The 12,548-nt window shown below is 43.3% G+C and overlaps 1 protein-coding gene across 2 annotated transcripts in view; it reads left to right on the plus strand.

Annotated features, from left to right (window-relative positions):
* The window catches only part of AUTS2 (activator of transcription and developmental regulator AUTS2), a 1,156,454-nt gene that overhangs the window by 835,843 nt on the left and 308,063 nt on the right, over positions 1 to 12,548 (plus strand). For both annotated transcript variants that reach the window (XM_063091349.1, XM_063091350.1), the window contains exon 5: positions 2,253 to 2,282. In XM_063091349.1, coding sequence (XP_062947419.1) covers positions 2,253 to 2,282 — 30 coding nt within the window. The remainder of the gene's footprint in view (positions 1 to 2,252; positions 2,283 to 12,548) is intronic.

The following is a 12,548-nucleotide window of genomic DNA, read 5'->3' on the forward strand; positions in this document are numbered from 1 at the left end:
ATGTGCCTGGACCTCAGGAAGCTCGAGGAGGACTTAATTAAAGGCAACAGAGAGATCACACAGTCAGAAGAACAGTTGTTCCTTATCCATTTATTGTTCTATGCCTTCAAAGTTTCTATCTCATCCATTCCTTTCTCAACTCATTTGACTTATTATAATGGAGAAATCACTCATCTGACAAATGGATGAAAATTTAGACAATCTGAGGTTGGAAGTTTGGTTGAAAATGGTGTAGTTGTACTTGGTTAAATCACTGTCACTAAATATCTGATGATAACCCTATGACATTGAGGAGCCAGTGGGAGAAGAAGAAAATGTCTTAACTCCAGTCTATAAGGTTCCTAAATGCTTATAGTGCAAAGTGCTTAGTCTAGAAAGAGGAAGTAGTCCCCAAATTGTGTCTTACATAGCAAGATGTCCAGTTGGGTGGGGCTTTTGTTACTTTCCATTGAAAGCAGTCTAACAGTACCCTTAACAATAAGGTAACTTATTGTTTTCTGGACAAAAATGTCCAGAGACAGCTGCTCTGAGGGGGGTTCACTGGCTCAGTTGTATCAGACTTTTCTTCCCTTGGCCCTACCATCTTGTTTTTGGCTTAGGCTTTTTGTCTCACTTTTGTACGACAGCTGCTACAGATCCAAAAGTCACATCCTTACACAATCATGCTCAAGGGCAAGAGGCAGGTGGTTCCTGCCTTTCTTCTTTTTTGAGGAGAGAAAGTTTTTTCCAGAATCCTCAGACTTCAAGTATCATTGGCCAAAAATGGGTCTTACGTACCCTTGACTACAAAGAAAATTGAGAAAAAGAGTATCTGACTTTTTAATCTCAAAATGTCAGGAGAAGGTACAGACTAGAGAGAAGGGAATCGTGAATGGCTGTGGCTATCTGGACAGCAGTGGCTACCCTACAAGGAAATTGATTTCATGTTTCTTTTCATAGCTACATGAACTCCTATGTCCAGGAGGCCACAGTAAAAATCCTTGGTGTCATCCTAGACTCATCCCTGTTGCGTGCATCCCACAACCACGTGTTAACAAGTCCTACTGGCTCTATCCTCAGAGTGGCTCTGCCATCTGGTTCTCCTTTTCTCAAACCATGGCATGATCCTGGTTTAAACTGTGCAGTGATTGCCCAACTGCTGTCCCTGCGACCTGTTCCCTTCCCATTGCATACTCTCCCTCACCCCACAGAAGGAGTCATCTTAATGGGATACAGCTCTGGTCATACCACACCTCTGATCAGTGTTCATGTTCTAGCTTTATATCCACTGCCAAAATGGAAGCTACTTTCGGACCAGTTCTATGTCTTAGTTGAATATCTGTCTAGTTTAGCAACAGTTTACCAAGGGCTCTCAAGTGAACGAATGGATATATTTATCAGCTAAGCATTTACTCTAACAACACACATCTCCCATTTTTTAATCCAATATGACAGCAAAACACTCTAGAATTTTTTTTTTAAGTGTGGGGTTTTTTGTTTTTTTCCTTTACTTGTAGTGAGGAACCCAAAGCTTTGAGTTAATTATCATTCTCTGGTTATCACACAAACCCAGCCCAATAGTTGGAATTTGGGATCTGCTGCATATGGTATGAGTCTACTGCCCTAAAGCATATTTTTTTGTCCATACTGTTGATTTATTACCCTGACCTCTTGTTTTGGGCATGTTTTCTGTAGAGAATGTTCCTTCCATTTTCTGGGCCTCTAAACTCTGGAAAAGGCAGCCATCATAAGTGGCAAGACTGGCTCATCGTGTTCTGTTTCCTTCAAAGTCCCAGCAAGAGAATGCAGTGCCCAGAGATTTACCTCTTTTTCTTTAAAAAGCACCAGGAGAGATAAAGCCATTCACATTAACTGAAGGTAGAATGTCTCCATTGGGAAATTGATTTTTCCCTGATTCCCATTAAATGATCTGATTCACCTTAATCCTGGGGCAGGGCTGACTCCTACATGGGCATCCCCTCTGCCATGCAGTGGGGGTGCTCACTGTGTGATTGAGCTCCTTGCTGGACTGACCACAGGGAAAGTAACAGAGTGCAGGCGTCACATAAAATCAACAGAACAGCTTTTTGCTTCTGAACAGCGTTTTGCTTCTGATTCTGTTTACTAGCACTTGAATTGAAGAAACTTTTTTTTCCAGCTCAGACAACATTTCCTATTTCTTTTACTTGTCGTGCCCTTTATAGGGGGGAGGGTATCAAAAGCAAAAACATACTCAATCCTTGCACTAACCCCTGTTTTGTCTTCATTTTCAGTGCGACAGTGACAGTGACCAGGAAGAGAAGGTAAGAACCTCCCCCACCCCCATCATGGGCACAGTAAATAACCCACTGTGAACACATGGTCCTACACACAGCTGCAGGGTGGGTGCCAGCTTCATGTTGACAGTACCGTTTCTCTTCTAGAAAGACGGGCATTATTCACACTGACATTTTCTATAATAAAGTATAACATGTTTAATTTGCAAGGTCCAGTTTTTTTAAATGAGCCCTTTTATATTGCATATATGGGACACTGAATCTTCACTTTATGGAAGATGATTCATGTACCAAAATCATTTTAAGCGAGGAGACTTTTTTTTTAATAGCCATCTGATTTTTTTTAATCCATGATGGGAACATTAATCTTGCTATTTGTATTTATAATGTCATTTCTGCATTTATTTTATTGACCTGTATGCTTCTTCCTGCTTTCTGTACATATTGGCCTTCTTAATAGAAATGTCAACGTATGTCTCTAAGAACCTCATCACACAGGGTGGGGGATGGGCACAGGAGTTCAGATGGGGCCTGTTCTCTTCTCATCGGGTGGATGGCCAGGTAGGAGGGCAGTTCTTCCAGCAGGTGCATACTCTCTTTCAAGGCTGATGGCCACTAGCCTCTGTGTATCCAGTTCGACATGGATCAAGAAAAAGAGCTCAGTTTTTGAGCTTCCAGAAGATGGGATCACAACCTGGTAAAGTGAGATTTCTGCTGCCTGAAGCAAAGGAATTGTTTGGTCTTTCTTTCTTTCTAGCTGTCTCAATCCCCCGAACAGATTTCTTTCCATTTTTACTGATGGTTTATGAATTTCGAAGAGTTTCCTGAATATCATATCATGGTTTCTGTATTGCTTCGCACTAAAGGGATGGCCTAGTCCTCCCTTCCCCCATTTCTGGATCTATCCTGGGCCCTGTTCCTTGACTTTCACCTCCTACATGCTGGCAGATTTTACTAAGAATCCTGTGGTTAGTATTTAGTGGGATCTTTCTAGCAAGCCCAGAATTTTCCCCTCCTTCTCTGCTGCCAGCCTCCAAGAGAGATCTAAAGGCTCTTGTTCTGCACTGTCGTTAATTTGAATTCAGCATATGTAGCCTGTTATAAAATGCAAGACATCATCATTTGAGCAGGTCAAGCATATTCAGATGAAGACAAATGGTGCTTATTTGATTTCTTTAAAATCAGGAAATGAAAAAAGTGCTCTCTGGAGAAATCATGTTCTGCCTGACTTGGATGATAGACCAATGCATGTCCCCCAGATAAGAACAGGCTCTTGCCTTGAGGTTTTTATCTCTGAAGGACGGCCAGGACTGTCAGCTTGCTGACATGTGCATTATCCATGTCATTTTAAACAAAGTGACCTATGGAAGGGTGTGCTGTGCTGTGACATGGTAATGGGCTGTTGGATGACAGCGAAAGTACACACTGGGAAAGGGGCTGCGGATTATTCTTTTGTTTAACTGACAAGTAGGAGCTTCCTTCCTCCAACCCCCAGCAATCTCAGCTCCTTGGAAGTAGAATCCCTGGTGTCTCAGGCAGCCAGGGTGTAGAGAGTACCAGGGATGTGTGGGCAGCAGGAATGGCTCAGTGTTCAAGGCGTTGTCTCTGATCACCAAGCTCCCCAGGCCACATTCCCACATGGCCGTCATCGTGTCTTTCTATCAGGCACCACTGGCACCCAGGGAGGGACTGGTACCTTCTAGCCATTCCAGGATATCTGTAGGCGATGGTTGATCTCACTTTCCACATCTGTGGCATTTCTCCAAAAGGATGAGCCTTATTCAGGGTTTCACAACCAAGTAAACATTCTTACTTTAAAAGGAAATGTGAATTCCTGAAGCATTTCAGCAGCCATGGAAGGCGGTAGAAGGATGCCCATTTTTGCATTTCTTATAAGTGTGTTGATCAATGGTCTCAACCTTGGCTACAAACCCGAATCACCTGGGGAGCTATTGCAAATCTCGATGTCTGGGCCTCATCCCAGGTTAATAACATCAAAGTCTCAGGGCTGTCTAGCACCACTGGTCTAGATGATCACCTAACTCTGGTAATTTCTAGAAGTAAGCTGTCTGTGGTTATCAGAGGGATCTGGGGACCAAGATGCTTCCTGTGTACTAAGCACTCCAATTAGTCCTTTCCCATAACCTGAATTCCCAAGTCATTGTTGCCTGGGTTTCCATCTCCAAGTGCAAGAAGCAATGTCAGACAGAGTGATGGGTGGTGGGAAGATAGCCCACCACTCTACTCCGAGTATGAGATGATTTCAGTGCAATGAAGGAGAATAAATAGGTGTGTGTAGGCAAGTCCCAGAGAGTGGCAATGGCAGGAACGGAAGGGGGACTGGTGTTCCTCCGATGCATGGTGCACTTCCTGCCTCAGCCTCCTGGGAATTTTTCCTGTGGACTGTGGTGGTCCTGCAGGTCTTCTTAACTGGGAGCTGAGCCATATCCCAGGCTCACAGCATCTTTCCCTGCCCTGCCACACGGCATTTCTCCAGAGGCTTCCCAGCAGGAGCAATCAAGACTCTAATTGCAGTGGTGCCTGCTTGGCCCTGTTGTAGTTAAGACTGTCAGGCTCCCCTTCTGAACTGAGATTGCCTGGTGTTTATCACCAGCTTTAACACCATCCTCACAGACTTCTGCTCCGAGGGAGCCTGGGCCCCTGTCAGCCTCTGCACTAGAGCCTCTCGCCTATGCCCCCCTCAGAGCCCCAGAGCTAACCAGGGCTGCTTTCATGTGCTGCTTGGAGGATGCGCATTCAAATCTGCATTGCTAATGGTGGAAAAGATGCCACTCAGTGTCCTGGGATCCCTTCAGCAAGCCCCACCAGGGATGCTGTTGGAGGCAAAAGTGAGACTTGTAGGGGACCCCTGGGATTTCTCTCTGGAAGACCTGTCATTCTCTCACTCCGCAGGGATCTGCAGAACCGGTGGTTGAAAATTAGGGTACTATATTTCACACAGCTGACTGAATTAAGATAAACTCTGCTTTCTTCTGATGCGAAGCTGTAATTTATAAAATGATACCCTTACTAATTAATGTTGAGTGACTAGGAAAGGGGGCTAAAAAAGTAGCTTTCCTAAATGCAGGAAACGTACTTGTGCGTGGAAAAGCATTGATAAGACACCAAACAAGGCACCTCCCTGTCCTGTCCTCCCCACCACGTGAGCACATCTCACCTGGAGGACTTTTGTGAAGAGGAGAAACTGGATGGGGAATTAGAGAAGGCTGTGAACACTCTGAATCTTAGATGTGGGATTGTTCTTGTAGTCAAAGAAGAGGCAGCTCTTGGCACCTTAATCACCCAAATTAAGCAATTATTCTAATCCCCCATGCAAAATGATTTGGTATCATAAGAACGAAGAGGCAACATGCATATTTCCAAATATTTGGCCTATATTTTCTTTTTCTTCTCTTTCTCTACCACTGGCAGCAACCCATACTCAGAAACACCTCCTAATTGGTTATGAAGTTAATGTGGAGATTAAAAGTAACCCACTTCCTTTTTATTGTGTGTGCCGTGTGACAGAGCTGATTGAAAAATGTACTGCCCATTGGTCCTGTACTTGGGTCTCAGGGTATGATGGCTTAGGCCTGCTTCTGACTCTTCCCCCTTACTATTTTGTTGCTGTGTATCAACCTCGGTTTTCTCATCTCCCAAATGGGGGTGACAACAGCTCCATCCTTAGTCTTGTAACAATCAAATGAAGGCATTTGGCTCAGTGCCTGATCCGTCATAAGTGCTCAACAAATGTGAGCTTCATTAGTTTTGCATGGGGTGAAATAAGAGGGAATCACTTGAGAAAAGAAGGCTGTCATGCTCTTTGGAAAGCTCGTGCTCTGCTAGACAACCTGCCCGAGGGTTCCACCAGAACCTGAGGCTCAGCCTTCTTCCCCAAGGGCATTTCCTGATACAGGCTGAATGGAAGTGTCGTTAGATTTTGAAGGGTCTCGAAACAATGTTTTTTAACCCCCTTATCCAAACATCAGGCTTCCCTCTGGGCATAACCTGGAGCCAAGAACAGGTGTCCTGTCCTCAAAGGCTCCAGAGGTGACTATATGGATTGTATAGCCCTTGTCCCTTCAGCAGCTGTTCCCAAATGCCAAACACTGTGAAGGGAAGGCCCTTCACAGGAGAGAGGTTCTGATTCTGTATGTCTAGGGTGGGGCCAGAGCAGCTGTATTTTTTAAAAAGCTTCCTAGGTAGTTTTGGTACACAGTTGAATTGTTTTGAGAACCACTTCCTTATAACAAACGTCTAAGAGAGACATTTTCTTTCCCGGAATTTAATGTTCTTTCAATATTGACTGCTTGGGAGAAAGACTTGAAAGCTGCAGTGATGTTGCATGTGTATGTGTGTGTGTGTGTGTGTGTGTGCACATGACATACATGTGTTTTTGTCTGTAGATACATGGTGTCGACATACATGCAATATATACGTACACACCTCACAGAAATGAACCCTTCTCCTTTTCCTAATAAAGCTTTTCACATGACTCCTGATTGCAGTTTCCACTCTCTGGTGTGTTAACAGTAGGAACAGCGACCTGGAGAAGGTTGCTAACTGAGTCCCTGCACTTCGCTCCCCAGCACCCAGGACAGCCTGCTGGGACGCTGACTAACCATGCTTGCCGTGCCACTGATTATCCACATCTGTTCCCCCTCCCCCCACATGCATACATTTTTTGGTGCATTCTCTTTTTTTTTTTTTTTGTCTTTTTCGTGACCGGCACTCAGCCAGTGAGTGCACTGGCCATTCCAGCGGGAGCGTCGCTGCGCTCCCAGCGCCGCACTCTCCCGAGTGCGCCACGGGCTCGGCCCTGCATTCTCATTTTTTAATTCATGCTAAAATGTGTTGTGTTTGATCATTTTGTGTTCACTTGTGTGGGAAGGGACAGCTTCAAAGAAAGTCAGCACAGAAAACCAGCAGAGGCTTATATTCCTAACTCAACACAAACCATATGCCTAACTTGGCTCCTGAAGGACTCCGAAACTGCTGACATGTCAAACTGAAGATCGGGCATGTGGCTTGTGCTTATAGTGGAAGAGACCCATCCCTTCATTGGCCACATTTCACACTTGGGAAAGTTTGTGCACCCTCAGCAACATTCTAGAAGCTCAGAAGGCCCTCACTCTTGCTTGTGGAACCCCATCCTTGGTTCTGAAATAGGACATGTTCTGATCAGGAGACAATTTAGAGATGCTGTCCTGTTTTGCAGCTAGAAAAGGAATTTTCTCCCCCCTTTCAAATTTCATAGCAGCAAAGCAAAAGCCATCGCTCAGGGAAGGTGTAGGGATCCACATTCTTGTCTTTTTTTTTTTTTTTTTTTTCCACGTTCTTGTCTTTGTATCTCTTGCATTTTGCATAGTTTGTGGTATGAATTCAGTGTGCAGTGTTTTGCTAAATTTGCGTCTCCTTTCCTGGTACTCATCTCCAGGTAGAGGAAGAAGTGAGCCTAGTCCAGAAATCTGGGGCTTGAGCCTGAGTACCCCTCATCTCAATCCCAGGGTGTGCTTTCTGGACCCCAACAAATGTGGGTCTCTTCCTCAGGCTTCTTTATTCCTTTTACAAGTTTATTTTCTCAAAACTTTTCTAAGCCATTTAAAAATGTCCGACTTTATTGGGCAATTTCTATAGTTGGAGGCTGAGTTTCAAGGGCTTTCCATCTTGCATGCCTGATTTCTGTAATGCCCACCCTCTCAACCTCTTCTTACTCCTCCAAGATTAAGTCTGGGTTCAAACTGTTCTTCCAACATCATCATATTTCCAGTTGCCTTAATTATATTATAATTATCCAAAATTACCATTTATACCATCTTTGGATTAAATTTCTGCTGCAAATTGTTTTAAATCCTGAATTTTATTGTTCTCTTTTTTGTATCATAGCATTTTCAGGCCAAACCAAAAATTGCTTCAGTCATGTTGAATGTGTATATACAATAATCTGTCCATTACTACCATGTCATACACCTGAGAAAGACAGAGGTTATCAATGTACAGATTTCTAATTAAATGTAGATCAACAAAACAAATACTCAGCGGTTATTAGATATTTGTCAGACATCTTCAGCTGAACTCTTCTTTCTTGGAATGACTAGTGAGAAGAAAGAGCAGGTTCTAGAATGTTCTGTTGTTTGTAGTAGGTGAATAATGGAAAGGACTCAGAAGACCTGGTTTCTGATTTCTCACTAACCAGCTGTGTGGCCTTGGGCAAGTTACCTAATGGTGCTGAGCCTTAGTTGTGTCATCTATACAATGATTCAATGATCTTAGCATCGAATATCCTGATTTTCTCTACAGCAATTTACCTAGGCACCAACAGCATGGCAGAACCCAGAGAGAAATTAATATGTGATTGTATTTTCTTGTTGCCAAAGTGGAAGAAGATTATATAAGAATTGCCTCCATTCTTTGATCTTTCTCAATTTCCTAAGAAAGAATAAACATAATGGACACACTTGGGTACATCGTGTTGACTCTTTCAGGTACCTAAAGGAAACTTAAATATAGGCCTAATGTCTAAACAGGGTCATTACCTCTTTGTTGGTTCATTCATTCAGTCATACATATCCACTCCTTTTTTTTTTTTTTTTCTTTTTTCCAAAGTATCTACTGATGAACTAACATGAGCATTATAATTGCTTGGCTCTGTTGGGACTGTCACCATGTACCTGTCAGTAGGCAGCAGAGCAATTAATCTTTGTTCATCAACTACTGTAAGCATTTAGGAAAACATGGAAACTAGGTGAAGAGCTAGCTGATATAATGTTTTTCAAGGACTCACTTTGTTGGTAATGAGTATTATTTGACCTACAAAAGGAATTCTGGAAACATCTGAGGTTGACTACATGATTTTGCATTCCCAGAGAAAAGGTTCTGTTGCTTTCTCTTAAAATAAGCCATTGCCTTGGATTTGATGGTTCACCTGAATGGAAGGTTGTAAAGCCAAGGAAGAGTTTGGTGGAGGTGATAGCTATCAGCCTCATGAAATTGACTATGAATCCTGAGCCACCTGAATACCAGGAAAGTCAAGAGGCATGTGTACTGGTGATGCCTTTAACAATGTGCTTTATGGCAACAGCTTCTGCTAGAGTGCAACCTAGATTGCCCTTTGGTTCTCAGAAGAGTCTGTCTTTTTCTGTGTTAGGGTTGGAGAGTGTTCTGTACTCAATAAAGATATAAGAATTTATCTCTGGCCATGCACATGTATATCTGTATGCTGTTCACAAATACACACGTGCAGGACCAGAAAAAGTTAATTCCCCTTGGCAGCTTCTGAATGGCAAAATAGTTACACATAATTGTTCCTCATAAATATGCCATTTTAGTGTGATAAATATAATGAGGTATCTGTATTAGGAGGATTAGTAATTAGCCAAACTTTAAACTTTAAGAAGTCCCAAAATTTAATAGATGAATGGACTTTTTCTTTTTTCTTTCTTATCATTTACAACTGGGATGTTCAAATTGGCCCCCTTCTGTACATCATAGAGCTTTTCCCTGTTAGTTTTCATGAGCATCATGTTGAGAAGTACTGGCTCTAGACCTGCATGACATCTTCCCGTTACTTGAAGAATAGAAACAGCCTTCTCATTGTTGATCTAAACCGGCCTGATCATGGTCTGGAAAGTCTATGCATGCTTACGGAGACAATGGAATGGAGTATTTGAAGAAAGGACTGTTCAGGAACCCCTGGGATGGGCAGTTGTAGTACTGAAGGGGCTCGGTTTGGCATTCATCTTTTCTTTTGGGGACACTTAGTGATTTTTCAACTTCTGAATTTCTTGGTCTAAAAATGTAGATGCTTTCTTGGGGCAGAGAAGAAAATGAGATTAGGGTCAATAATAATAACTAAATAATAATAAGAAGCACCACTTCACATTGAAGAGAACATTGTATTATTCAAAACAGTTTTAGAATCATCATTTTATAAGACCTTTTTAAACATTTATTGTGAGAATCTCTATGTATCCTCATATACAACATTGTAGATCATCTGCAGTGTGCCAGACTCTATATTAGGTCCTTTCAAGGACATTATCTTCTTAAGTGATAGAGCTGAGATAGAAACTGTTTCTTAGGATTTGGGATCTGGGCCCTTTTCCCCGTATCGTGCCACTTCCATGCACATTGGGGTGAGTTGTGATATGTCCAGAAATGCCATTTGGGAACCTGTGCTATCTTGCTCTCTGTGCCTAACCCTCCTTGTACTCAAAAGACCTGGATTGTATTTATTTACCCACCCTCACCCCCACTGAAACAATGCCACTAGCTTCTAAAAATTCAAACCTGAGTGAATACAATTTGGGTTCACTGACATTGAAGATGTGCAGGCTCTTCTGAAGCGGGACTTTTTTTTTTTTTTGCTTACCTGGGAAGCAATTGTCCAAGGTGAGAAGGGAAGAGCTATATTCAGAGTATATATTTTAACTCTTACAGATGGTGGCAGAGTTGGCCTGTGGGCTGTTGTGATTAATTAGAGATGCAGGCTGTGCCACCCAGTGGACTAAGCAGGAGCCATATTTGGTCACAGAACGCAGTCTTCTTTTAAGTGTATGTATGTGTAAACATTTAATCTTTTATTAAATCATAGGCTCCCAGTAAGTACCCCACACCTAGCATGTACTTAACACAAAGTGGGTTCTCTATAAATATTTGTATTATACCTGGAAATTGCTTTTTTGATTATCTGACTCCCAGAAAGGAAAAGGCAGTTACCCAGGCAGTTCAGGGAAGAGCTGGGCCTGGAGCAGAGGAATTTCTGAGCTTCCAGTCCAGAGCCTCCTGAGTCCCATGTGGTCCTTCCAGACTGTTTTCTTCCTATGACCAGCAATAGAGAAGGGGCAATGGTATCTCCATGCCCCTGGCTTGCACCCTCCAGGGTGATTTTGCTCTCATTGTCATTTGCCCCGTCAAGAACTCTCTTGTCCATCCCCAGACACTGATTCTTGTCCTTTCAGAGGAGCTTTGGGTCCATCAGGGCCGCAGGGCTTTTCTTTTCCTGACAGTGAGTGCTGCATGGGGCGTTCATGCATCCCAAGTGGTAATAGATATCTGAAGCAGCCAGGCCCATGTTAAAGATTATGTATTTGCCACTAAGGGGAGAATATAGTGTTTATCGGCTGAAGTGTGTACTGGCTGAGCTGATTATGGCACAGCGCTCTGTCAGCCAATGATTTATCCTGTCCTTTATCATCTGTGTCACTCAGCAGTGTGCTGACGAAGGGAACAGATCACCCCCTTCCCTTTTTTTGTACCCATTTTGTGTAGAAAATTTGTATTTACTTTGGGAGTGTAATTTGTTCCTCATGGATAACGTGACCCTGAGCGGAGCTGGATCATGGGTTAGTTGAAGTGATATTTTCCGCTAATGGTAGTCGTACATCATTGCTGTCAGCTCGGGTTAGGAGGCAAGCACATTACAGCTCCATTTTACCTCTGCAGGCATCTGGGATTATTTGCCATAACCAAGTATGACATGACCGCACTACAGAGTGCATTAAAATTTTACTGGCTTCTCAGGCAAGTTCCCCGGCTCCAGTGTGTGCTTCAGGCAGGCGGTCTGATGGGGAGCCGCTGGGCCCTGACCTCCTGCTCAGAGGTGCTGCGGCGGGGTGGCCTAGGCAGGGGCTGCTCTCCTCTTGTCCTGAGAAAGAAGCCAGGGAAAGACTGTATGGGCAGCCAGCCTGCAGGTGTGTGCGTCTCTGGACATCCCAGACTGGCAGACGGCTGCCTGGTTCATATAACCAGGGGCCAACCACAGTGGCCGCTGCAGTCCGCTCTCTCTCTGTGATGCTTCAGCCCCCAGGGTAGATTGAGCAATAGCTCCTTCTCCAAGGAGAGCCCAGGGTAAGCATCTCTGCCAAGCCTTGAGCTGATTTTTATTGTTCTTGTCTGCCCGTGGTCAGACTGAGGAAGGAAGCGTGGGTCCTCAGTATGGCAGAATCCATGTGGATCCTTGCAGCTAAACAGAGCCTGGTATTCTCATAAACCCAATTAGAAATGTTTGCCAAGACTTTTTACATATTATCTTATACAGGCCTCACAGCAACCTGATGAGGTATAAGCATGATTGCCCTCATTTTACTTATAAAGAAACTGAGGTTCAAAGAGGTTGAGTGACTTCAATCATACAGCTAATGGTGGCAGAAGTGGGCTTCTAACGTCAAAGCCTGTAAGGTTTCTAGCATTCCATGCTACATAAGAGATAAAAATAACTATTATTTAAATAGTGCTTAAATATGCTTTTCATATATCAACTTGTTTAATCTATGCTGTAATGCTAACAGGTAG

The sequence above is a fragment of the Cynocephalus volans genome, chromosome 3, assembly GCF_027409185.1.
Source record: "Cynocephalus volans isolate mCynVol1 chromosome 3, mCynVol1.pri, whole genome shotgun sequence".
In the NCBI taxonomy this organism is placed as follows: Eukaryota; Metazoa; Chordata; class Mammalia; order Dermoptera; family Cynocephalidae; genus Cynocephalus; species Cynocephalus volans.